The sequence below is a fragment of the Nyctibius grandis genome, chromosome 1, assembly GCF_013368605.1.
Source record: "Nyctibius grandis isolate bNycGra1 chromosome 1, bNycGra1.pri, whole genome shotgun sequence".
NCBI lineage: Eukaryota > Metazoa > Chordata > Aves > Nyctibiiformes > Nyctibiidae > Nyctibius > Nyctibius grandis.
Window position 1 is genome coordinate 128,639,512 of NC_090658.1, and position 27,863 is coordinate 128,667,374.

The window sequence follows — 27,863 nt, forward strand, 5'->3', positions numbered from 1 at the left end:
CCATTCTATCTATCTGTGCATCTATCCATCTACTAAAATAACGGATATATGCACTACATAATACATATATTTGAGCACTGCATATCCACATATATATGTGTAGATATATAGATATATACACAAATATGCATTTATATACACTCCTATATAAATTGATCAGGTTTGTGTGTATACATGCATATGTAACGTGTAGTATACACGTGCCTACATACACAGGAATATATATAATTTACATATATAATTGTGTCAATTTATATATGTCTGTACATGGAAAAAGTTATATGGTCAGAGATATATGTGTGTATATGTGCATGTATATGTACATCTGTGTGTGTGCAACTGCATATGCTTATATATCTTTATATGCCTGCTCATAAGTCTAAGTCTATGTGTGTGTGTATATGTATATATCTAGTCACATATATGTCTGTAGATATATGTAACTATGTAACAGATAATGTTCTTTACTATCCGATTGAGGTAGACTTCTGCAGCCTATTGTTTCAGACAACAGATATAAGTTGCGATGGAAGAGGAACGTCGGATTTGGTGTCTGTCCCCCATTTCCAATTATAGATGGATCATTACAGACAGAGAAGTACTGAGAATCCAGACATCTGCTCTTCACATGAATGCACTCACCTCCTAGAGAACAGCCTGCCATCATGCTCTGGAAACTGGTTGAAAATGTCAAGTATGAAGATATCTATGAGGTGAGTATATAATATGCATATGAGTAAGAGAGTATATGTATATTTAAATATACATCTAGTATATAGATATAGGCAGGACTATATAATACATATATAGCTCTACATATACATACAGGCAGATATAGAGACACATACACCAACACACACAAGTATAGAGGCAGGAAACCAAGAGTAAATGCTTAAATGCTTATTTATTTGCATATTTATATTCAGCATGCCAAGTCCTAAACTTTTTTTTTTTTCATGGAAAAGCTGTTTGATGCGATTTAAAACATCAAAGAAATTATCTGGGGGTTGAAATGAGGCAACTTAAAGGCAAGAGTTTGATTATTTAGACCTCGAATTAAATATAATTCGATTAAATACGGACAAATGTCGAGAGAAAAAAAGCTGAAAATAGAAGAGAAACACAATCTGGTATTCAGGGACTGGATACACATCTTTCTTTCTTTGATTTTTTATTTTGCAATTCCAAGCTAAGCTCAACCTGAGTTTGGATTTTTTTTTCTTTTTCTTGTTTTCACAATCAGATACGTTTTTTACGACTTTTTATACCAATAGGTAAGATGTGAATGCATACATATACTCGCATTAATTAAGCGGCACATACATTCTTGCATGTATGCGAGTACACACACCGGAATAGATACATTCAAAGGCAGCTCCGCATACTCCGCGGACACGAAAAGTTGGGTGCTTTATTCGGATCTCCTCGTTATTTTCGAGGTCAAAAAGCAGACCAAGACAAAAAAAAAAATCACAGCGTAAACACTGCGAAATCTTGCTGAATTTTGCACGGTTTCCCGAGCCGGATCTTTCCCAAACGGGCTCCGCGAATTCGTTTCTTGTAAGTTAACCGGCGTGCTGGATTTGCTCCGAAACGGGGAAATGATGTGTAAGGAAAGGCGCTCTGCAGCATTATATTTTAATTTTTTTTTTAATTCGAGGGAGGTATTTGCTCAGCGATCGCAAGGTTAAGGGGGGGGAGATTTTCAGAAGGGCGCAATCCGCCAGCTCCAGCGCGGGGGCTGCTCCGTGGGGAGACGGTCGGGCAGGGGCTGGGTACCGGGCTGGGGCTGGACACCGGGCAGGGGCTGGGTACCGGGCTGGGCACCGGGACGGGTCTGGGTACCGGGCAGGGGCTGGGTACCGGGCTGGGCACCGGGAAGGGGCTGAGTAGCGGGCTGGGCACCAGGATGGGGCTGAGTACCGGGCTGGGCACCGGGAAGGGGCTGGGTATCGGGCAGGGGCTGAGGACTGGGCTGGGCACCAGGCTGGGGCTGGGTACCGGGCAGGGGCCGGGCAAGGGCCGAGCAGGGGCTGGGTGTCGGGATGGACACCGGGCAGGGGCTGCGTACCGGGCAGGGACAGGGTACCAGGCTGGGTACCGGGCTGGTCACCGGGCAGAGGTTGGGCACCGGGCAGGGCCTGGGCAGGGACTGGGCACCGGGCCGGGTACCGGGCAGGGGCTGAGTAGCGGGCTGGTTACCAGCCAGGGACTGGCCACCGGGCTGGGTACCGGGCAGGGGCCGGGCAGGGGCTGGGTATCTGGCTGGGTACCGGGCCGGGTACCGTGCAGGGGCCGGGCAGGGGCAGGGGCCGGGTACTGGGCAGGGGCCGGGGCGGCCGGGAGCGCAGCCCGGGGAAGCGCCGTCGGGGCCGCGCCGGTCCCAGCCCCGTCGCGCCGCCCGCAGCCCTCCCCTCCGGGAGCGCGTTCGCACTTACAGTGGGAAAACTCCCGAGAAAAGCGGAGGAGAAAGAGGCAGAGGGAGGGCACAGCTCCAGCTTTTCGCTGCCGGAGAAAGGACGGGATGGAGGGAAGAGGGGAGGGAGTCCGGCGGCAGAACGGGAGAAATCTCTCCGCTCCCAAAAACTGCCGTCAGGCTAATTATCAACTGGCAAACCCCAGCATATGCAGAATGAGCACAGTCCGGCGTGTGTGTGTGTGTGCGTGTGTGTCCCCAGCGATCCCCAGCCCGCTGAGCCCTCGCTGCTTGTCCCTCCCCGTCCCCAGGCACAGCCCGGCCATTGTCTCTGCCCGCAGCAGCAGGCGACAAAACATCTCCCCTCCCTGGCCAGCGAGGTGGGGAACGTCAGGGATTTTGGTTTTGTTTTGTTTTTTCCACCTCCCTTCTGAAGGGGATTTTAAAGCCGCTGTGCATTTTACGGCCACTCGTGTTTCTAGATTGCCGTGGGAGGGGAGCAGAGCTGGGGAGCGGTTGGGTGGGATTTGGCTGCGGGCAGGGTATCCCCTAACTTGGGGGTGCGCTCCAAGTAATTTTGTAACGTGTAGCCTTAAAAAAAAAAAAAAAAGGAAAAAGAAAAAAATATTGTTGCTGATTTTTTTTAAGAGCTGAAACCCTCTAGATTGATCTTAAAAAAAAAAAAGTATTTCTCTCTCTTCTTTCCGATTTATAATTAACAACAAGGTGGTAGGGGCGTCTCAGCCACTTAAACCGAATCTGTTCTTAAAACAAAAGTGTGTGTGTGTGTGCCGGGGGTGGTGGGGGGGGAGCTGCTCTGGGAAGTGTGAGTCTATTTAGGAAGGAACGTAAGTTGAACTTTAACAGAAATGGCAGACAGTCCAGTTGAACGGGTTCCTGCAACATCAAAAAGGTTTTATATCGCCCCTGGCTTTGCCTCGAAACTATAAATTTACTATCCTTTAAAATTCACTGCATACGTTTCACATTTGGGTGAAAATCGGGAGTTATATGTAAATATATATTTTTTTTTTTCATATCAGGCGGGAGAACAGGATTCAGAAAAAAAAAAAGTGGAGCCCAACTTAACGCAGATTCAAGTATTTCTTTGCTTACTGTGAATAAATACGATCTGTTACATACACCAGAAGGGCTTAATCTCCCCTGTAAATAGATTCATATTATAGTGAATGCAGATTTCTTCTTCCATTTCCTTTTTTTTTTAAAAAGGAAAGGATTAGAAAAGCCTCTTTTTCCTCATTATTTGTCAAAAAAAAAAAGAAATCCAACAACCAAAAACTACAAGAACAAAAGCACCAAAGGCAATCGATTCCTCGTATTAAGAATGTATAATTAAATGTTAAAAAAAAAAAAAGGAAATATCTTTTTTTCTTCTTCTTCGCCTCTAGCATTTCTTCATCTCACTTCCTTGCTCCAGCTCAGCAGTGTCGACTTTCCTCATCTTCCTCCGCTCGAGTTCATTGAAGTTATGCCTCTTCCTTGCTAAACTTTTTTCCCCCCCTCTCCCTCTCCCCAAACTCTGCCTCTGCCAGCCCCCCTCGTCTGATTACATCTAGTAATTCTCCACTGAATGAACGTCATTTACAATAGTAGGGGAGCTCTCGAGCTGGCTGCCAGCTTCACGCTCCATTTGGTCCTGCATTCTCCCTTTAAAGTAGTCGTGTAATATTAATAGTCATGAATATCAATTATTATGAGGCGGTGTAGAGAAGGAAAGGGAGGAAGGGGTAGCGGAGCAGTCTGAGCCTAGCCTTGGGTTGAAGAGGATTGTATTTGGGAGCTCAAAGGGGGAAAAAAAAAAAAAAAGAAAAAAAAAAACAGCGAGGGAGGGGTAAATCATATATGTAGATAGAGGTTTCCAGGCTCGGTTTTGAGGGCATTGGTCTTTTTTTTTTTTTTTTGGTGTTTTTTTTGTTTTTTTGTTTTTTTTTTTGATGGATAGACTTCGAAATATCTCAAGCTGTTCTCCTGTGTCCAACACGTCCCTTTGCAGATCTCCTTGATATTTTTCCCTCCAATTATTAGCATTATCACCATTATTTTATTTTTAGCTATTACAAGACTTTTTTTATTTCCAGATGTTAGTCCACACCTATTCCGCCATGGTGAGTTTGGATCCATGTTGTACTAGAATTGCATGTTCTCTCTCTCTCTCGATCTGTTGTGTCTCTCTCTCCCTCTCTCTCTTTTTTTAAACGCCTTTGGCTTGGTAATTTAGCACAATAATTGGAGGAGGCTTGCAGCTGCTTCTCCCTTTTTGCATTGTGTGTTCTCGATTTGAGCTAGGGGAGTTTGGGGGGGAGAGGAGGGGAAAAAAATAAACTTTTTTTCCTTTCTTTTTTTTTTTTAAACCATGTGTGCCATTGCTTCTGGGGGTTTGAGCTCCACTTTGTGGAACAGATATTTTTCTTGTTTACTTTAGCCTCGCAGCTTCAGCGCGATGGAGTTGGACAAAACTCCTCTACCACCTTTTCTCTGAAGCCTCCCCACACTCCCCCACACACACACTTCCCCCCTACACACCCCAAAGACTTTTCATTACAATTAACCCCCACCCCATTCTCCGGAATATAATATCGGAAAAGGAGACAAAAGACACTGGAAGTTGCTGCAGAAAACATAGCGACTGGTTTTATTCAATACCGATGTTTCATTTTTACTTTATTTGTGGGTTTTTTTTAATATTTTTTAAGGGGTGGACTCTATGCGAAGAGTCCCCGTGATTTTTGTTTTTGGTTTGGTTTTTTTTTTTTCAACTCCTTTCTTGGACACCTTCTTACCTCGGAGTCCTCCGAGCAGGGCAACTTTCTTTTTGGTCTTTTCCACGTGAAGATGGGTTGGTGACTTTGAGTTTCAGGACTTCAGCAGAGGGAATAAACAGATGTTTGGAAACTTTAGGCAGGACAAGGGGTGGGTTGTTTGGAAGGATGGGTGGTTTAAGGGTTCTTATTTTTTGTTTGGGTTTTTTTTTACCTTTGGTTTTATTTTGGGGGGCTGCTGGAGGGGGAATCGCATTACTGGTCTGAAGTCACAGATCATCCACACATATGGAGCACCAGCCCTACATTTTTAATTATGACATTTAACATTTCTCGCTCACACGCTCCCCTTCCCCCTTCTTGATAGTTACTGGGAATAGAGACGATCTGTGTGTGAATTTCTAGTCCGCGGCGGGGGAGGGGGGCACATGTGAACCCTAGTTTACGACTGTTTACATTCTTATTTTATTTTATTTTGGGGTGGGCTTGTGCTCCTTTTACTTTTTTTTTCCTAAAAGGTTCTCTTTTTTTTTTTTTTTCCATGTTTTTATTTCATTCCTCTTGTAGGACCGGCATGATGGAGTGCCCAGCCACAGTTCCAGGCTGTCCCAGCTGGGATCCGTCTCCCAGGGACCCTACTCCAGCGCTCCTCCGCTCTCTCACACCCCATCCTCGGATTTCCAGCCGCCTTATTTCCCACCCCCCTACCAGCCTCTTCCTTACCACCAAAGCCAGGACCCTTACTCCCATGTCAATGACCCCTACTCCCTAAACCCCTTGCATCAACCCCAGCAGCACCCCTGGGGACAGAGGCAGAGGCAAGAGGTGGGATCAGAAACCGGGTCGCTGCTGCCACAGCCTCGGGCCGCCCTGCCCCAGCTCTCGGGACTGGACCCCAGGCGGGACTACCACTCAGTAAGGAGGCCAGATGTCCTTCTACACTCAGCTCACCATGGCCTTGACTCCGGCATGGGGGACAGCCTTTCTCTGCATGGCATCGGACACCCAGGGATGGAGGAGGTCCAGGTAAGGCACCGACTTTCTTTCTCCTGGGCAACGCAGATGCCTTCCAGGCTGGAGTCCCCATCCCTCGGCTAGAAATGAGCAGCGAGGGGTTTACAGCAATATCGATGTAGGTTACCATCCTTTTGTCGTACTGGGATTATAATTGTGACACTTCCCCTGCCTCGCCTTTTCCTTTTTTTTTTTTTAAAAAAAAGATAATTTATTTCATCGCTGCCACGCACAGGCTCTGCTTTGTAAACCCTCCCCTGCATGGCAAGCCAGCAGAGTAGGGGGGAAGGCAGACATGTTGCTCTAAATATTCCACGTGTTTCAAAAACTGGCAGAGTTTAAGCCTGGCTTTTCAAATTCCAGTTATTTCCCATGCAATCTCAGCTCCCCCCAACCAATTTCCTGCAGTTCAGGGATTTTGATGAAACTGTCAAATTACTACATTTTTCATCCGGGAGAGAGGAAAAATATAAACAAAACCCGAACCAAAAGCAATAACCGGTGATGAGGAACAAGCCCCCCCCCCCCCTTTTTTTTTAAGTATAGCTGGTAGGGCAGCGCTGCTTTTAAATAGTTTTATTCCCTCTTTCGTGTAACAAAGGAGTTTCACCGGGCTCAAAGCACACTATTTCCCAGCCTTCTTCCATCCCACGCGAAACTCATCATCACGTGTTATTACCTAAAACCAGAAAGGCCCTTAACAGCTTTGGTGCTGGGGTGCTTTGAACCTTGCTGGAGCAGGACGTGACCAACTGGTGGGGACCCCCCGGGACAGAGGCTGGAGCCTCCAGGGGCCAGGTCTTGAATTAGGCTTTAATAGTCGGGATTTGGGGGTTACCCTCCATTCTTTTTTTTTTTTTTCCTAAATTTATGTAACATATATATAATATAGATATATTTAGACTTGGGATAAATAAAGATGTGGACCACTGGATGAGATGCGGACTTCAAAGTTACAGAAAGGGAAAAAAGAAAGGAAAAAAGAGGTGGCTGAGAAGGAAAAGAATAGCCATGAAAAAGGATCCTGCTGAACATTACAAGAATCAGCGGCAGAGAAGCGGGGGGGCTGTATTGCATTGGCTGGAGGCTTGTCTTAGGGCTTCACGGGCAAACCTCCGAGCTTTACTGAGGCGAGTTGCTTCAGAAACACAAAGGGTTTTTTCTGGTTGGATTTGCTCCTGCCTCCGAGCTCAGTGGCCGTCGGGTCGCTGATTTCTGCTGGGTTTCAAGCTGGTTGTGAGACCTGGGGGCAGCCCCTGACCCCCACGGGCGCGATGCGCAGGTCTCGTCTCGCATTCCTGGCTCAGACAAACTGGCTGGCAGGTCAAGGCGAGTTTTACCTCTGTGAACGCAGAAAGGGGATCGCTCTCCCTCTTTCTCTCTGCAACCGATAGACGTTAACTACTGTTTGTGTTTTGATATTTACACTTTCCTCAAAGAAAACCCGGTAATTGTGAGAAAGAGAGGGAGAGAAGAGGGAAGGAAAGGGAGGGAAAGGAAAAGAGGTAAAAAAGAGAGACTAAAAATATAAAAGGGAGAAAGAGCGAAAGAGGAAAAAAAATAAGAAAGAGAGAAAAAGAGAAGGAAGAGGGGGAGAGGAGAAAAAAGAGAAAGGAAGAAAGAAAAGGAATACAAAAAGAGAGAGAGAAAGAAAGAGAGAATGAGAGAGAAAGAGAGAAAGAAAGAGAGAGAAAGAAAGAAAGAAAGAGAGAGAAAGAAAGAGAGAGAAAGAAAGAGAGAGAAAGAAGGTAAAAAAAAAAGAAAAATCCTGCTCAGCTCAAATAAAGCAGCTCTCCCTCCCTATTCCAGTAAAATATCCCTTCTGCGGGCAGATCACAGCACTCGCGGAAAGTGCCTCCCCCCGACGGCTCCCAGCGCAGCGCTGAGCCCTGCGGCCACCGGCCACCCGCTCGCCCGGGTGGGCCGGGGCCGGAGCCGGGGCCGGGATCGGTCTGGTTCGGGGCCGCCGCCGGGATGGGGATGGTCCAGGAGAGACGACGCTGTAGGGTTCTTGTTTTGGGGTGCTGAGGCCGCGGAAAATGAACCAGGCCCCTTATTTGTAAAAGTTTGGTCTCAGGCTGGGGGAGGAGGGGAAGAGGGAGATGAGGGTATGCCAAGGAGAAACACGTGAAGGGAGAAGTGTCCAACTACAAGTTAGCACAGGCAGGAGGGAAAGCAGCCCAGTACTCACTCCTACCGTTCAGCACTTTCTATTCTTGTCCCCCTGTTAGTGACAGATGAAGCCGGGCGGTTTTCCACCCTGATTTTTAGAATGGATTTATTCTAGATACAAGTAATCCATTCTAGCTGCAAGGATTCCTATTTAGGCGACATATACTTATTATCCACAAACGCTACAGAGAATTTCCAGGAAGGGTCCCAAATAGTGTTTTTTTTTTTTCTTTTTTTTTTAGTAGTTCAAAAAGTTGAACCATATCTAGGTATATAGTTGGATAAAGATGTGTCTCTTTGCTTTGGCTTATGCATGTGTGATGAAATATATGCCTTGAGAATGGGCCGGGCTGACAAGGGAGAATGAAACAGAGAAAAAGAGTGCGTGGCAGAAAGAAACAGTGGTGATTTTATAAACGGCAAATCCAGGCCATGTGTGAGCCGTTGTCCAGGGGTAGAATTAAGTGATTGTAACACGATAGCGCTCTGTTATTGTAAACAGGACATATTGTATTGCTATTGCTGCCCCTTTCGTAAAGGAATTCTCAATCTGCGATTTACAGCCCTCAGACGGGGAACAGAGAAGCCAAGACCTACTTATTGGAAACAAATTTGCATCATCTAATAGGGACTCTGAAAAACATCATTGCAACGCCACGGGGTTTTTTTGCCCCCACCGGCTAGGCAAAAGTAGAGTTTTACTAGTAAAAGGTAGAATAAAGAAAATATACGGGGGGAAATCCGGATTCTTTACAGGGAAACAAAAAGATCTTCAGTTTTTTTTCTCAGATATATCCATAGGCGTTGAATAAGGTATATATATATGGCATACAGGAAGCTCCGTGTTATCAGATTATTGGAGAAGGGGAGGGAGGGCAATCTTCCTCTCTAGATTTTCTAAGTATATCTGGAAACTCATCACCTTTCCCCTCCCTGCACACACACCTCCACTCCTCCTCCTCCTCCCTCACACCGCCGTCCCTGCTCCTACGTGCTAGCTAGAGACACGGAAAGTTAAGTTGCACCAAAACACCCAAGTCTCTTATAAAGTAACCCCTGGTATCACTTTTAACTAAAGAAGTCTAGTAATTAAAAGTCTGAGTTGTTTTTCCACGTTTCCGCATGCAGTCCTAATTAAATCTTTACGATCCTCTCTGTGACTATTAACTGCCAGCATGCTGAGCGAATATCCTGTACAAAAACCCAGCAGGAGGGCGTAATTAGATAGAAAATCAGACAGGAGTCTTCTCATTAACTACAACAACTAACCCACGTTGCTGATGGAGCGAGCGGAGTGCACGCACACACATAAAGCGGGTGCACAATCATAGACTCCAGAGATAAGGTGGGATAAGGAAGGGGGAAAAAAAAAAGAGGAAAGGGAAGATGGCGTTTCATATTTACCTCCAATTCTGCACCGCGATGCACTCCAGCAGGCTGCAGGATTTGCTCATCATCCCTCTTTGGGAGCTGCTGAGGGAAAGGAGGGAAGACTTTGTAATTTTATTTTGTGCCCTTTAGGTATGTAGCCTATTGATTATGAGAGAGAGACACAGCCATGCACAAACACCCAACAGAAGGAACCACTCTGGGTGGGTGTGCGCACTCGTTTGAGTGGGCATTCAAGGAAAATGAAAGGAAAGAACTCATAGAAAATATTGTTCCGTCACGTTTTGGGGAGATGTAATTTTCTCCTAAATCATATTCCATCTTGAACGTCTCCGCTGAGCAGAGAGAGAGCCGGAGATAAGGGCTGGATTCGGATAAACTCAGCCTCTCGGTGTAGCAAAGATAAAGTTAAAATAATAGGGAAGAAAATCATTGCTTTGCTGTAAAGGTGTTTTCCTTATCAGGGAAAAAACGTGACAACTCCCCAAATATGCAATAAGCCGGAAAATCCCAAACCCTATATAATAATAAGAAAAATAAAATAACAAACCCAAGAAACACACAGGTCCTCCCTTTCTCCGAAACCCAGTATTTACCCTAAAAAGGAACCTGTCCTAATTCTGCAATAAATTACCCTTATGACACCTCTTCTCTTTGGGACATGATTTTGCTGTGCCGACCGCAGATTCAGCGGTAATTTTTTGTTTTCTTGTTTGTTTGGCTTTTTTATATCCCACTTTCGTGTTGAGAAACGAAACCCAACATTTGCTCTTGTCCTCTGTGCCCGTCTTTGTTCTCTTCCCTGCTGAAGAAGTTAATGCCATAATAACAGGTGTGCTCCTAAGCGGGCTGGAAAAAAAGAAAAAAAAGGGGGGAAAAAGTCTTTGAAAAGGAGATCGGGAGACTTTCTCTAGACAATCAATTTAGTAGTTCGTACTTTTGATAATATATATTCCCTCTCCCCCCGTCCCTACTAATTCAGGACATGGCAGCAACCTCGGGAGCTGTAAATCTCTCTCTGCTCGTACCCTATACGATGTGGGCGTTGCTCTGCATTCCGAATTGCTCAGGCTTTAATTAAAAGTCCATAATGTAAACTATTATATATAAAAAGTAAATGGCCCTTGAATTATTAAGATGTAACAGGGTTAGACAAACAAACAAAACAAAAAAAAAGGGGGGGGGAGGGGGAGGGAGGGAGGAAATGGGAGGGAGAATTTAAGTTGTCCTTAATCGTGTTCATTTATGTCATGCAATAGATCTCGCAGATGTTGCCAAATTGCCAGATTTTCAAAGGAAGAAATATAAAGCTTTATCGAATGCAAAAAAAGTCTATGTGATATCTATGTTTTATAAGATAACAAAACCAGTATTGCATCCCATATGCTTCACACTTCTATTTTTATTAGAAGACTATATAATTTGTAAGAATTTCATTTCCTTGTCGATTTGGGGGAATAATAATAACAATAATAATAGTAAAAACAATCCCTCCTCCCCTAGTGAATTAATATAAATGGAAATAACAGCAACTCCAGTTTGGAATGACATGATTTATGTACGCGATTCTTTAATATCCAGTCAATTTGAATAGTGATGTTTTTATATCCACAGTCAGTTGAAGATGCCAATAACAGCGGTATGAACTTATTGGACCAGTCTGTCATTAAAAAAGGTATGGATTATTCCAACAAGCTAGACAAACTTTTACTGTGTAGCAATATCTTCATGATATATTTTTATTTTGGGGCAATTAATTTATCCGGGAAGCAGGCATACATGGCAGCAAGATGAACAGTTGATTGGATGGGCAGATACAGTGAAGGGAAAAGGAAAGAGATGTGAAAGGAAAAGTTGATACCCCCCCTCCCCTGTCCTTCAAAAGGTTTAATTACATAAATACTCTCAAATGGAGCACCCCATGCTCAAATGCGGCTTCCACGGGTCCCCTCGTCTTCCCCCCCCTCACCCCCCGATAGTCCTCGATGGGGACCCCTTGGCTTTTAACGGGGGAAGGGGGTTGACACCCTTTGGGGCTTAAATGCCTTTCCCAGGCGAATCAAACGTGAAGGAGAGAGAAAGAAATGCCTGTGGAAACGGAAAGGCAGCCCCGACCCCCTTCCCCCCCTTCCTCCTAGTATCCCCCCTTCCCCATGCCCATTTTTTAGATCTTTCTACATATGCGCACATGATTTAGTGTAACTGCAGAATCACCCCATACTGTTAAAGGGAATGTGATATTAACAAATGTTTGCAGTCTCTTGTACAGCTGTAAGCAAAATAATTAACTAATTAAACTAATTAAATGTAATTACAATAACTCATTTTGGGCGTATTGCAGCTGCTTAATTTTTTTACATTTCTCTGACAGTCACCCGAAGATGCTTGGCGATTAGTGTTGTGTTATGCTGATAGACATTAAACAGATCACACACTGCAAATGTAGGGAAAGCTATCTTTAATTATCTAAGGAGTTTCTATTTCTAGATTCAATTTTAAGTACCAGAGATGAGGCTTAGAAATGCTGTCCCTTATGCTTACTATCAACAGCACTTATCTCCAGGACCTTATTATTTGTCAAATGCGCACAAATAGTTTAATAGAGATGATCTTCTAGAACGTAAAGCAAAGTAACAGGGAGGGTGTTTATTTAAAATGTGTTCAAGGCAGCATGAGGTCCTTCCGTATATTTATTGTTTTTATATTTAAATTCTCACGTACAGTCTCTGCCTCTCACACACATACGATCAAGTTCTAGTTATTTGAGGGAGGACAGATGAAAACTTGAAGACCATTTGGCAGCATTATTTATGATCATCACTGGCTGAATAGTCGAAGGTGGTTTTGAGAAACAGAAAATTACCTTAAAAAAAAAAAAAGTTGTTTCTCCTGGTTTAGTTCAGTCTGAATGTTTAGTAGGTTTTGTGATCAGCATCTGTAACCTGGTGGCTTCTGGTTGTATTTTTCTCTTTTTTTTTTTTTTTCTTCACACTCTCCTCCCCTTTCCTCCCCTCCCCACCCCCGCTTGACACCTCATATATGATGTTCCCTCTTGGGTGTATTTGATTAATTGGTGCTTGATTTGTGGTCGAGAGATTTCTTTCTAACGTTGCTCCGTGCTCGCATTTTCCTTTTGCAATCTGTTTTTTCGCAGAACACACTTCTGTGGATCACCCTGTCCAAAATAGTCTTTTTTACCTCCCCCCCGTCTGTGTCTCTGCCTCCTTCAGATGACGAGGACAGCAGAGACATTTGCATGCTGAGTGGTACAGTTAGATAGCGAACAGCACTTAAAATGTGAATTTTAATAATTAGACGTATTAGGTATAGATTTAGGTGTGCTTATTGTGTATGAGCATGGCAACGGCCCCAGGTCGAGCAGCTGCCGCATAAAGAGACACAGTCCCATATAGGTGGGATTACATGTGCCTATTTGCAGCCGCCAGAAGAGATACTCTGAGTTTCTCCATGATGAACAGGATACATATGCACTTCGGAAATTAGGTTACTAAAAAAGATCCTGAGATTCGTCTGCAGCTGTTTTAAAGTCACTGTAGGGGTATTTTCTTCCTTAGAAGTAATGCTGAGCTCTGAGAAACTTTCCAGCATAAAGGAATATTGTGAGCTCAGTTTCTTTTTGCACAGCGAGTTTCCTGGGTGCGGAGGAAGAGAAATGGGTAATAAATAGTAGGTCACATTTGTGGCAGACAATATTTAATCAGGACGAGAGAAGGAGCAACACAGAGAGGGTTCAGTATCAATTTTGCCTTGTTCCCTGCAGTTTGTAGCTGTGAGGATGTATTTTGAAGTAAGAATAAGTTATTTAAACTCTGTAAGTCGTTATTGCAGGCGGATGGCATGAATAGACAGACAGGTATTGATTAATTTCTGGGCAGTGGAGCACTGCCTGTGACACATATTTGCTAGACCAGGGTTGGAGGGGGTCTGCTTCACCAAAACCTAGTTTAGTGTCTGAAATGCTTTAATTACAATGTATGTGGATTTGAAGTCTAAACTTAATTACATCACCCAGACTGTAAGTGTCTCTTTCTTTATGGTCTTTGAGGCCTGCAGAGGGAATTATGTATCTATGCAAAAGGATTGCCAAAAATATTAAGGAAATGATACAGGGATTCATACCCGGCTATCGATTTATCTCGCGTATCGATCCCGCACAATAGATTACATATACACAGCCTCTTGTTATGTTTGCTATCTGAGCTTACTTGACATTTCTGAAGTAATTTAGTTAAGAGGAAATGAGTTGTTCCCAGTAGAGAGAGCAAACGAGTGGAGTGAAGGTAGCCAGCGTGATAAATGGCTCTTTCATTTGGAGATCTCCAGAGCTCGTTTAAGGCTAATTTTCTGTATTAGCCCCCTTTGAGCTATTAATGCAATAGGCAGGGACCGTGGCCCCTCGTCTCTTAGCTGCCCCATTAGAGCGAGCATTAAGCTACCAAGCCTGAACTCTACTGTGGTGGTGGTGGTGGCGGTGAAATAATGAAAGGTGCTTTTTAAACTCTCCTAATCTAAACTGGCAGAGGGTGGTTAATACGATTTGAAGGGGGCTGGTCAATGAACAATCAATAAACTAATAATGAGAAGGATGCGGTACATTAACAGTCTAAAAATCCAACGAGACGTTAAAAAATCATCGTTAACTCCTAGTTCCATTAAGATTTGGGTGGTGGAAGTGGGAGGGAGGGAGCCAGATAAATCATCAACATGATAATAATCACCAAGAGCATTAATACCAGATTAAACTCGGCTTTAAGAACTTACCGGCTGCACGTTTTGAGGCCTTTCCCTTGATTTCTGCTGAAATTGAGGGAAGGTTTTCCGTGTGTCAGGAATAAAAGACCGTGTCCCCTTGTCAACTGTTCATCTGAAATTTGCTTGGCACTGTCTACGGCCAAAGAAGTTGTCGTCTTGCAAAATCTTGCGTGGCCCAAGACCCAGGTTAATTTTTTCTGACTCTGGGGCACAATCAGTGACCTTAAAATTATCCTGATGTGTTTATTTATTTTCAGCTGTTTCTGATGATCATCTGTACGCTCCCATCTGATCTAGCCCGAAAGGCCACTTAACCTTAATTCATTGTCTCCTTGCAAACACACTCTATTGTTCATACTCTTTTAAAGAAACATATGAAAGCAGGTGCCTTAACGTTTTTTTAAACTCTTAATAATACAGCATAAGATTCCTCCCCACCTTTTCTTGAAGTATCCGGATAAATGATTAACTGAAAACCACTCTGGCCTCAGCTTTTCAGGTGATAGATCTGGGAATCGGAGATGTTGCTTCACTGCCACTCAGTTTCGTGCTTTTTCCTGGATTACCCATTGAACCTTATGATCCCCTTTAATTAAAAGCAAAACAATTTCGAGGGAAGACATTTCACTTTGAAATTTAGCCCCGGCTTTCGGGAGAAAGGGACTGCGGTGGAGGAGAGGGAGGGGGCAAGAGGAGGAGAAGAGAGGGACAGGAGGGAAAGGGACATGAACACACACTTTCTGTATTTGTTCATTAAAATTAAAATAAGAACCAGGTCTTTTAGTGGCAATGGGTAAGACGTTGTCGCCAGACTTTCTAGGTTTGGCTACAAAGGCCAAATAATCATTAACAACAAAGTCCTGGTGTTATAACGGACAAAGAACTTTTTACTCATTTCAGGTTCAGTAGGCAGAGAAAAAGGTTTGAAGGCAATTTGATAGATGATTAGTAATAAGTTTGTCCGTGACGTTTGTTAGTAAGAAATATAAGAAATATTTATTCTGATTGACTGATTGATTGACTGATTGACTATCATATTATTCTCCAGGGTTATTGCAACGATATCCATAGCTTAGAGCCTCGTTATTCAGCTGTTTTCAGGACCTAATTCGCTTTATTTGTATACTTTTAGTGTTGCTGAAATGCCCTTTTATTTCCATTTCCTCTTGTCCGTGTCCATTCGTGCGCCTTTTCACGCGTTTGTGGGGAGCAACCCAACAGAGAACCACCACCACCACGAAAAAAAATACCAAAACCAACCCTAAGACTTAATGTATGCACAGAAAATTGTAAACATGTAAAGAACTGAAAGCTTCACGCTGAGTTTCGCCATGCTCCATTTCCCCACCATTTCCTGCTGTCGTTTTAAAGCGATCTCACTCATCTAGAGATCCCGTTTGCAGGAACAGTATGCTTATAATTACTAACAAATCAAGCGGCTACTGTTGCTCTCCCGGTTTATTGATAAGCTGAAGAGAAATGGAAGGGGGAGAAACGACAAAGAGGCTGGAAGTAACCACAGGAGGAGAAAGAGAGAAAGAAAGAGAAAGAAAAAAGAGTGAGAGAGAGAAAGGGATAGAAAAGGAGAAAAAGGTAGATTAAAAAAGATATAAAGGAGAGAGGCAGAGACACAAAGAAAGAGAAAGAAAGAGATGGCAGATATTTTGGAAGGGGAAATTGTGTATGTGTGAATGCTCGCATACACACAGCAAATAGTTTGAGAGTGAAAGAAAATCGAACAGCTTCTGCTGGGGATAACAAGAACTAAAGGGGGTAAAGTTAAAGCAGAATGGTGGGGACGCTGCACATATCCATGTGTGTTATTCTGTATTATTTCAGCAGTTGTGGCAATCTCTAATCAACTGGGAAAGTTGACATCGACTAAAAATGTACTCTGCATTACAGTTTATTTACATACACGCAGGGATTTAACACATACAGCTGCACACACGGACGTGTACGTCTCTTCACCCACTAAAATCTCCACGTTATATTATCTCTGGGAATGCCTGGGCTATATCTGAAAAGCTATAGCCATGATAAACATATAGATATGATATAGATAGAGATAATTCATTCCGTGGCAAACACTTTTTTTGAGGCAACATTAGGTAATTTACAGAAGATATAGAGTCTAGATAGAATACATCTCTCTGAAGCTATGAAATTGCAATAGATATGCTTACACCGCCTGGAAAGCCTCTAAAATGGGTTTAGAGTTATTAGACTTCAACTGATGGGTATGTTCATATGGTCCTTTTCGGGGAGGCACTGGTAGGAAGAAAAGCTGAGGAGCTCTCAGCACAGCAGGGAAGGGAGCCAGCCTGCTTCCCAAAAGCAATTTGCAAGGAAAAAAAAAATACTGAGCACGTGAAAAATCCATATTTCAAAGGTTAACTAATGTAATGAGTGCTCCAAAAGGCCAAAGCGAGTGGAGCGAGGTATATTTAAGCATTGCACGGGTCTCTCTCTCTTTAGTGAGTTTGGACTAAGATCAGATGTTCGTGGAATTGCTGCCTCTTGTTTAATTTCTCAGTTCACTGGACAGTGACCTGATAAACTAGTCACTAAATATAGCCACCGTAAAGGTGTACTCCAACCGCTGAGCCCGTGTGTTTGTCCGAGGGAAAAAGAGCCAGTCATGAAAATCTGTCTGGTGGCACTGCTTTAATCTAACTCTTTTTTTTTTTTTTTTTTTTAACTTTTTCTTGATGCTTCACTCCAATGACGTTGCAGAACATCGTGCATTAAATAAGTGATATATCTCTGTACAATAGGGTGAAGAGATATATACTTTTTTTTTTTCCTCTTTCAGTGCTACCTCTTATACCCCAAAAGAACCTTTTCCTATGGAATCAATGGCCAAAAAAATCCTATTAATAGCAACGAGAGCAGGACCGGGCCTCTAACTCTTTTATAACTCTTTCTGTGCCGTTCTCAAACTATTTGAAACCGCCTTTATGAGCTGCATAAAGTGCCTAACTAAAAATAATAGAGAAATAGGAATCCATTTCACTTTCCGATTCCCTGAAGTAAAGCCACTCAGAATAATTTGTTTATACTGGAGAGTATATACAAGGCATATGAAGCAATATGTATATCTAAAATCGACATGCCTTTTGGTTTTTAGCTGTTATAGAGCTTTTATTGTGGGGGTCTGGTCTGGCAGTAGGAAATGATCTGTAATAAAAACAGTGAAACACGGTTGTGTCTATTCCATACACTGAGGTTATAAAATTGGCAATTGCCCAGTAGTTAGCACTTGGTAATATATTAGGATACCCGATCTTATTGTTTAGCAGCTCCAGACGACTTAAATATCCCCTCAACCTTAATGGTTTGATTCTCCAGATATGTTGCAAATAAACAGGGTTTTTATGACTTAACTGACATGTATTATAACCACCTAAATAGCTGGCATATGTGCATAATAGAACCCTATTATTTGCCGAATTGGTTTTGCAATTGATTGAGTGGAAATGGGAGACTGTGAAGTAGTATCTGCTCGGCGAGGGTGTGTAATCAATTAGTCTTCTCCTCTGAAACATGCCCGGACTCTACCACCAGCAAAACCCTCAATTTCGGAGTATATTTTCTAGAAGGAAACGCGTGTTGCCGCGATTCTGAGAGGAAGCAGCAGTAGCAGCTGTCAGCTCTTATTAACTCCTGCATAAAACATACCTTAAGTACGGTTTGTTATCAATTACTTGCAGAAATGAAACAACTGGGAAAATGCAGCGAGGCTCCCTATAAATTAAAGTGATTGGTTGATTGATTAGGGCACCTGCTGTAAATCATAACAGTTACACACAATTATGCGGGGAGCTATTTAAGTTCATTTGTAAACAAAATTCATGTCGCGGGGGAATTGCTCTCATTTTTAGTTTAGCCGGGTTTTTTTGGTTGTTTATTTCTGAGCGTGTCTGGTTGCTATTATGGGAATTTGTTCATTATAACCCCCTTGGTTACTCTTAAAACAACCTCACTAGTTTATCAGAGAACAGAAATATTTTGTTTTATTGTGGACAGAATAACACGATTTTACTTTGTTTAGTTTCGCTTTATTGTTTTGTTTTGATTTTTTTTCCCCATAACTATCTTTAAATATGTGTTCAGTAACTAGATCAGCTTTATTTAGGGGCAGGAGAGTTCCCACTACTTCACAGAGAGCACAATATGATCAAGGTGGTGAATACCATGGTTAGACCAAGGTTTTTTTCCCGGTGTTCATTTTTCTGAAGGAAAAGACTCATTTTATTTCATAAACCAGACTTAATAAAAACACAAAGCAATAACAGAGCTGTCTTCTGGTTGCTGTATCCTCCAGCCTTGATACTTATTTAAGACAGCAACTCCCTTCGTCTAGTCAATTTATTCCTGGCTCAGCTTAGCAGTAATGGAAACATTAGGGGGAAAAAAAGTAAATTTTCCTTTTTTTTTTTTTTTCCCCTCCAGAAAGGCGCTGTCCGTTGTACAAAAGGCATCGGGGGGCTCTGGGTGAGACACAGGCTCAAACCCGAAAGTTGCCAGGTGCTTGCCAATATGTATTTTATTTCCCAACGCTCAAACCCTGCATAGAGGCTGTACTGCACCACCCTTCTCTCCATCCATCATTCATGGAGCAGTTTCCTAGAGGTTGGGGGAGCAGCACCCTTTAGGTTGCTGGAGGTAGCCAGAGATTCAAAATTCCCTTTCATTTGGCTGTTCTGTGCATGTTAGAGAGACTGTGGTTATCCTGTACTCCTTCGTGGCATGATGGTTTCTTTCTCCCCTCTTCCCCTTTTCTTTCTCCAGTTCCGGTTCCTCCAAAATCTGTTACTTCTTTGATGATGAATAAAGATGGCTTCCTGGGTGGAATTTCAGTCAATACCGGAGAGGTGTTTTGCTCTGTACCTGGCCGCTTGTCTTTGCTTAGTTCAACTTCAAAGTATAAAGTAACTGTGGGAGAAGTTCAAAGACGTCTTTCTCCTCCAGAGTGTCTGAATGCATCCCTCCTAGGAGGAGTACTTAGAAGGTAAGAGGCTGGGGCCAGCACATGAACATGCCCATGTGTGGGCATCCATGCATGTACCAGAAATATTTGGTCAACGGTAAAGATGATTGCAGATATGTATTGATCTTATTGTCATAGCATGTGTGCATAACGTTCAGGCTAAGGTGAAAATATGCTGTATTCAGACGTTGAGATGAACGTATGGACACTAGAGAAAGATTTGGCCTTGTACATTTTCTGTCAAAGCATCCCAAAACGAAGGAACTGAGACAACAAGTTTTTTCATTCTTGTACATGCACACACTTTCTATCTTTTCTCCTCCTCACACTTCTTTCTTAGCAAATGGACAAAATGAAATGCCACAGTGGGCATGTTGCAGTTAGATGGTATAAGATGGACTGGATGTATTTCAGGACCTGATGTATTTGTAGGAATTTCCTAGATAGATCCACGAGGCTTCCTCTATATGGCAATAATGATAAGGCAATTAACATGGTGTCACACAAGACATTATTAAAATTGGCAGGGGATTCATAGGCAACCTGTAGGTAGGTACCTGACTAAAGAAAAACCATCTACAGATAGCTTTGAAAGTCAGAAACTTAGTGCTTCATCTAGAGAAGGTTGCTAGAGGAATTACAGTTGGTCTTGAGGTCTTTGCTGTTTAATGTTTGTGCAAGTCACCCACTAATGTCCTGGTGGATTTTGATGAAGACCTCAAAATAGTTGGCATTATTGATACTGAGGAAAAAGAGGAGCGAGGGATAACTTGGAGGCCTGCTTGCCACTCATATCAAGCATCATGTCATACCACGTCACATCAAGCATCATGAATTTAGGTACCAGCAACAAGAATTCAAGCTCCGAAGCCATTAGCTGGAAAGACTATTAGGGAGAAAGGCCTTTATCTTCATGACAGTGACTGAAGGACTGTGAATTGTCAGTATGACTTGTCTGTAAGAAAGGTGAGCTAAGGCTCTAACTCCAGTCAGAACAGGGAAGGAGTATGAGGTATGAGGCAAGAGGTACCAGTTTACTCAAGCCAAAGGAAAGCAGAGAGGTGATAAGACTTCATTTTCTACATATGAGGTATACTCCAGACTGGAAGATAAAGCATAACTTCGAGACAGAAACAAACTCAATTAATTTGGCCCTGAATAAGTTTCAGATCATGTTTAAAAGTTGCTAATCTTAGAGAAGGAAATATCTTGCCCATTCCTGTAGCAGCAACTGGGCAACGTGGACTCTAAGATGTTTTAAAATGAAATAGTTGTTTGTGTTTTTTTTCTTTAATCCGTGCAAAAAAAATCTGTGATGATGTCAGGGGCTCCAGATCCGTGTCTGGAGAGGAAGGGGAAAGTCCTGCTACATGCAGTCAGTCACTCAAAAATACACGTGAGAATTAGGGCCTCCTAAAATAGATGCTGTTCCACGTGAATGTCTGTAATCAATGTTTAGCTATGATCTTTGCCAGTGAGAGCAGCAGAGATTTTTACTTACAGATGCTAACCTGCCTGCTCCTTCTGTACAACTATAAATGGAGCAGGGAGAACATCTGAGAGATACACTGCAGAAAATATAATTATCAAGGTAAAGAAACATCATTATTGAACTTCAGTGGATTTCTGGAGATGGCCCAAGCCATAATCATTGTCTGCTGCTGACTTCAGTTCCTATCTTGAATCTAAATTTTAGACAAGCTTTTGGTTCAGAGCAAATGAAATATAGAAAGCTTCTCTCTTGCAATTCTGCCATTTAGCCCTATTTACTTTAATATAAAATAGTGGGAAGCCAGACTGGCTTCTCTGTCATTTCTGGTTTCCTTTCGCTAAGTGTGACTTCTAGTTCTTAAACAAAATTGAAGTAAGAACTAAGAGCTATTTGGGATAGACTCCGATCTTAGGTGCCAAACCCCTCCCTATTTCCGCAGGTGGTGAGGTTTCATCCCTGGGGGTTTACATATGTATAGGCGTCCGAACAATAGCTCTGTATTTCCCACCTATAACTCACTCATCCTTTTATTGTCCTTATCAGTAACCTCCGACAAATATTCAGATCTTCCTTCAGGCAATCTGTTCCCTCTATATAACGCACCCTGCCTTCAGGTGAAGCTCTTCCTCTCAGCATCGCCTCTCCGCACAAGAAAGCACTCACACACACGCAAAAAATGGTTTAATAAATATTTTCTTCCTTTTCTATTTATCCACAGGCACACACATTCTCCCTTCGAGCCTTTCAGATTTATTTTTTTCCCCCTCCTCGTTCTTCTTCCCGTTCTGTCTCTTTCGTGGAATAACCGAGGATTTAATTCTCCTCCTCTACCTTTCTGCCCGTCTCCTCACTCCATCTTAATACGACTTAGTGTCATACAGTAGGAACGCATTTGCTCTCTAGATCAGAATCCTGTCCATTAATTATTGCTATCTTTCATTATTTGATTTCCCTGGATAAAATAGGGAGAAAAGGGGGTTCATCCCCACTCCCACCCCCGGGAGAAATTAAGCAAATCTCAGCAGAAATCAACACACCCAAAGTCCTTAACGTCGAGTGAAAACCCTCCCAGGCTCCACTGACTGCACAGACTAAACGTTTCTTCCAGGAACACTGCGGGGTTAATCACGATGTTAATTTCTTTGCAATTCTAGAGCCAAATCGAAAAACGGGGGGAGATCTTTGCGAGAAAGGCTAGAAAAAATCGGTTTGAATTTACCAGCCGGCAGGCGTAAGGCCGCAAATGTCACTTTACTCACCTCCCTGGTGGAAGGTAAGCCGAGGGTCGCAGCTCCCTTCACACCCCTGCCTGCTCTGAACTCGTGTCTGACATTTTATGAACCAAAAAAAAAAAAACCCAAACCCTCAAACTTTCGGGATCAGGTGGGAAAACCTTGCAGAGGTGAAATGCAGGGCGGGTTAGGACGAAGACCGACACGGTTAAGGATCCTATCCCCAAAAATGAAGTCACTGGCCGAAGGGTCATTGATTCCTCGGGGTGGCAAGAATGTGTGTGTGTATATGTGTGTGTATATGTTTGTGTGTGTACATGTGTGTGCAGGGCAGTCCCATTCCTCATTGCTATTAATTTCCAGCCTGTGCTCTCCGACTCCACGTCTACACCATCCTCCCGCTAATTCGCTCCTCCCGAGTTTATTTACGGCCACTACAGAACGCTTTAATGAGGAAAAATAATACAGAATTTTTATTATTTTTTAAAGAAATCAGAGGAATTGAAGAGTTGCAGAGCGCAGTTTACCTTAAGGTGGCTAGAGGCGAATAAAGAGACAAGCTATTCCTGAGAAAGGAGAGGGAAGGGGAGACTGAAGTTTCACCTCATTTGAAGTCAACTAATGTCATTTTGGTGGTCGGCGCGTTTCTTTGATTTATTGTTACTGTATTGAAAAGCAAAATTTAGAGCCACTAATATGTTTAGGATATGTTCGTGTTTATGCTAAGAAAAGTTGGACCTTCTCCAAAAAACATAACCGGACTAGCATGGATGCAATTATGAATTATATGTATCTGCATTACACACACACACCGAGAGGCGTATAAATAATCCACTTATCTCTTCTGCATATACGCGTGCGTAAACATTTGTGCTAGATATTAACTTTTCAACTCTTTTGATTGAGTTACGTGAGCGATAAGACCTTACCGCATGCCGAGCTGAAGGCAGGCTCGCAAAAAGACGGGGCTGATAGAAAGGAGCTCCTCCAGGTCCCCGCATGTAGGTTATACTCAGTGTGCAAAGCACGGCGGAGGTTACGGATATAGGGTCGCGCTATAGGAGATGTGAGGCGTTTCGGGTGTGACAACTGCCCTTCAACACCGGGGTTAGTGCGGCTTCACCCCCCGCTGCCAGTGTGAAAACCCGTGCATCCTACTCACAGCAAAATCAGCCCCTCCCCGAAGCTGGTTTGAGGTTCAAAGTTGTATAGTGATGCTAAAAGTCTATGTCAAGTGTGTAGTAAGGTGTACATTACCCTCCTCTCCCTTGATTTCCTTACAAATCAAGTTTACCTTGAAAGAGCTCCCTCCTTTTGGAAGAAACTGCACTTAACTGGAGATTTATTTTCTTTTCTGCCACCAGCCAGGCTTTAGCGTTGCTGCTATTGTATCGCCGAGAGCAGAAAGGCTCCGGCCAGCCCCGGCCAGGCTTACCCGAGCGATGCCCGGGGGGACCCTGCCCGGCGCGGGGTGACGGCGGCGGGGACTCCCCGGGGCTCCGCCGGGTGCCTTCCCTTTCATTAAATGGTTTGGTGATTAGCGAGAAGCCTTGGAAAGCAGAAGATGACGTTGAAAAGCAACTCCTGATAGTTAAAAATAATGTGGTCCTGGAGTTATTAGACATATCTGTTTTGCGTGTTGGAAATCTTCCCCCTGGTCCCTCAGGCGGTGCTTTAAAGGGTTTAATGCTTTATTCTAGAGGGTCTGAGCTATAATCTGGTGGAATCCCCCCAGAGTCTGAGGGGGTTTTTTCCCCCTCTTCTTTTCCTCCTTTCTGCAGCTACTGTCTTCTTCTTGCGGCATAAAGTACATCAGTAGGAGTTGGATGACACGAACCTCTGGAGGCAAGAAACCAAGCAGGAAAAGTGACAATTAGAATTAGAGTTAGGATAATTATTATTTTTTTACAGAAAAGGTTGGCGTTAGTTGCTATCCTCCCACCGGGCAGAGAGGAGTTCCTGTTGCATGATGGTCAGTTAAGAAAGCAGATAACTGCATGTCGTCCGATGGAAATCATTCATCTCCATCATCTTACAGATGTGGCGATCATTGTGATAACGACCCAAGTGCTCTTTGTGTGCGTATAAACAAGTGTCTATATAACGTCCCACAAAGAACAGGCATTAATATTAACACTCTGTTCACACGTGTAAAATTTTGGACAGTGTTCTGGTGCACTGAAACAAGGATGGGTTTTCTGCTGTAAGGGAAGTTTAGATCCTTTTGTTTCTTCGGGATTTAAGTTTCATCTTGTTTTCTTTTTTTTTGGCCCAGTTCATTTGAAAGTGTATGTGTGTGTGTATGTATGTATGTATGTTACGTGTGTGTGTACATATGTGTGTACGTGTGTGTGTGTGTGTGTACTTTTCCCACGGTTCTGCACAATCAGCTGCATGGGCACACACCATCGCAGGTGCATCCTAGCAAAGATAAATTTCATCAGCTGAAAATCTATCCCATCAACTTACTTCTGCTCCCAAAATAGGGCTTGTGGATGGAAAACATATACCTGGAGCCTGTCTTTAAGGTGTAAGGGATGTTACAAGGTTTCTAAACACGGCCCGAAGGAGCTGGTCTCTCCCAGAGGGAGCGGTGGGCAGCAGCCCAGCGTGGGGCCGGCGGTGCCCGGAGGTGTTAATGCCCCTCTCCTTCCCTCCAGGTGAGGCCGTTCATTTAGCTCGGGATTTTGGGTACATCTGCGAAACGGAGTTCCCAGCCAAAGCTGTTTCTGAGTACCTGAACAGACAGCACACGGACCCCAGCGACCTCCACTCCAGGAAAAACATGCTGCTTGCTACAAAGTGAGTGCGAAGTTAACCACCCCCCTTCTGCCTTCCCCCGAGAAAATCCTCCCCTTCCTTAAACCCTTCCTCTGAGCTCATTTTGAGAGCACTACGGAATTTCCAGTCCCTAAATGACACCTGCCCCGCGGGGAGGAAGGATGCTCTTATCGCCCTACGGGCAGGGTAGACCCTATAGCCTCTGCGTCCCTCTGCAGTGGGGTTTCTGCCAACACGCGCTGTCCCTACAGAGGATGAAGGCGACTGTCCCCTAGCTACTGTAGATAGTTTCCAAGCCACCCCCAGTTTCAAAATTTTTATGGAAAGGGGACCAAAAATCTCTATTTTTCTTCCACAGCGTGTCTGTCTGTCCCTCCTGTTGCTCACACACACCCGTTTGTCTGCTACCAAATTGCAATGTCTTTTCCATACGGTTTAATAAAAAGAAAAAAAGAAAAAAGAAAGGGTGAAAAAAAGAAAATAACAAGAAAAAACCCACTGCCATGTGCTGCTAGTGATCCTCGGTTTGGTCTTCCCAACCCATCTCTCTCCCTTGGGACTTTCTTGGTGGATGTGCTCTACAGGATGATTTACACTTGGTTGTGCCTCCCAGGCTAATAACTGGGTGCTTCATAGTTTGCTCGGGTCCTCGGCGGTGGGTGCTGTGTGTCTCCACACATCTCCATCTATCTGGCAAAAAAAGGGAAAAAAAAAAAACACGAAAGAAAAAAAAATACCAGTCCAAACAGCTCTCATTTATTTCATGTTCTGGGACGTGGCTTGCCTCCGATGACAGTGTAATTTAAAGAAATATATGGAGGGTTGAAAAATCATTTGCTCAAATTTGTCCAGATGTTTTTTAGACGTGATTGGAATTTGATTGCCCTTTTCCGCAGGGTCAGAAGATATTAATGTCCCAGAACTTTAATTGCTCGCAGACCCTGCTTTGCTCTTTGAAGATGTAAAATGTTGGACTCATTAGTGTTTGTTCTCCAAATTCAAAGTTTCCTCTCTTGCACTTTCTTAATGGATAATACACATAGAAGTAGACCTTTATCTTTCCCCACCCTCTGAAACCTTTAACCCACTGGGAATTTCAGGGAATTTCAGAGGATGAGAGCTGAATGTCTTTTTTAACAGGTTCTTTTTTCCTTTCTTTCTTTTAATTTTGTTTTTTTTTTTTTAAAATAAAACCTGTGGCCTTTTTTTTTTTGTGCAGTCCCTGGGTAGGCATCTGTCTCAAAGAAACTATTCCTTTGGGAACCCCACCAGCCCCCAGGGTGTCTACCTTGTGTGGGCACCTGTTGACTTGAAGGTCTTTTGGACCAGAGCAATGCAAAAGAAAGTGTGTGTGTGAAGGAATTAATTATAAACATGAAATCTGAATTTTCAAAGGTGTGGGCAAACAAACAAGAGCCAGATGTCAACTCTGATGTGTTAATTGGGATGCCACCCCTGAAAATAAAACAGGAAATGCTACCTTTGCTCCTCATGCAATGAATAAGCCAGCATGGAGTCACAAAGTCCTGATCTTTCTCGACAAGGTGGCCCAGCCCGAGCAGTCTCAGAGGAGGTTCCATTTTGCCCCTTCCCTCCAACACGTCCCCGTGCCACCCGGTAGTTCTCCGTGCGTGGTTGTGCTTTCCTCCAGGAACAGCACTGGTGGGAGCTGCTTTGAGCCAGGGTCAGGCCTCCAGGAAGATGGGTGGTTGGTAGATCCATGGCGCATCTCCCTTTCGGCCTAGTTATTTCTAGAGCCACCAAGCAGGGCTGGGTTTTCACAGTGCTTCAGAAGTATCCTTGTGGCTGCTGGAGAGATTTCCATCTCCAGACCTGGTGTTATCCTGCAATTGCAGAAACCTCTTTCCTGAAGAACACCATCCTGAGTGGGGAGCTGCTTGCTGGCTCACCATGTCTGGTCCCCAAGTACTGAAAGGAAGGTGGCAAAAAGATCTTACGCTGGGTCTTGGGGTCAGCTTTGGCCTGAACCTACCCCTTCCTTCAACCTTGGTTGTCTTGGAGAAGTGTGGGATGAGCCTAACCGTTGTTTTTTTCTCTCTTTTCCTCTCTTTGCCTTTCTTTCTTCTATGCAGGCAACTTTGTAAAGAATTTACAGATCTCTTGGCACAGGACAGGACGCCCATTGGAAACAGCCGGCCCACCCCTATTTTGGAACCGGGCATTCAGAGCTGCTTGACTCACTTCAGCCTCATCACTCATGGCTTTGGGGCCCCCGCTATCTGCGCTGCCCTCACGGCCCTTCAAAACTACCTGACTGAAGCTCTCAAAGGCATGGACAAGATGTTCTTGAACAACAACACTGCTAACAGGCACACATCTGGCGAAGGACCAGGTAGTAAAACTGGAGACAAGGAAGAGAAACACAGAAAATGAGAGAGAGGGAGAGGAAAAAAAAAAGAAAGAAAGAAAAAAGTTAAATAAATAAAAGGAGAAAAGAGAGAGAGATAATCTTTTAAAACAAAACTGGCTTAATTTTAGCTTTAAAAATATTGGATTGGGCTTTGGAAGAATTCTATTAGGTAGGACAAAAAAATAATAATAATAAAAATAATAATAATAAAAGAAAGACAATAATTTAAGATCAGAGGAGCACAATGGCGCAAGACCAGTGGTTCAGAGTCTCTTGCCAGGAACATGTGAAGACAACCACCAGGATTTTTTTCCCACTTCTGTTCTTTCACATTTTTTAAATAATGATTGGGGGGGAGGGGAATATAATAATAATTAATAATAATAATAAAAGAAAGAAATGAATAACTTATTGGAAGAAATTGGAGAAACATTTTTGGTGTCAGTGCTT

General features: G+C 43.5%; 1 protein-coding gene across 2 annotated transcripts; it reads left to right on the top strand.

The window, feature by feature from the left end:
• Positions 1–632: 632 nt before the first annotated feature.
• TFAP2B (transcription factor AP-2 beta) lies at positions 633–27,436 on the top strand. Of its 2 annotated transcripts, XM_068402518.1 has the most exons (8): positions 633–713; positions 4,516–4,542; positions 5,764–6,222; positions 11,386–11,446; positions 19,339–19,558; positions 22,184–22,302; positions 24,922–25,063; positions 27,136–27,436. In XM_068402518.1, the coding sequence occupies exons 1-8, from the start codon at positions 633–635 to the stop codon at positions 27,434–27,436; spliced, it is 1,410 nt and encodes a 469-aa protein (XP_068258619.1). The 2 variants fall into 2 exon arrangements, with proteins under 2 accessions (XP_068258619.1, XP_068258627.1); XM_068402526.1 differs by lacking the exon at positions 4,516–4,542.
• Positions 27,437–27,863: the final 427 nt, after the last annotated feature.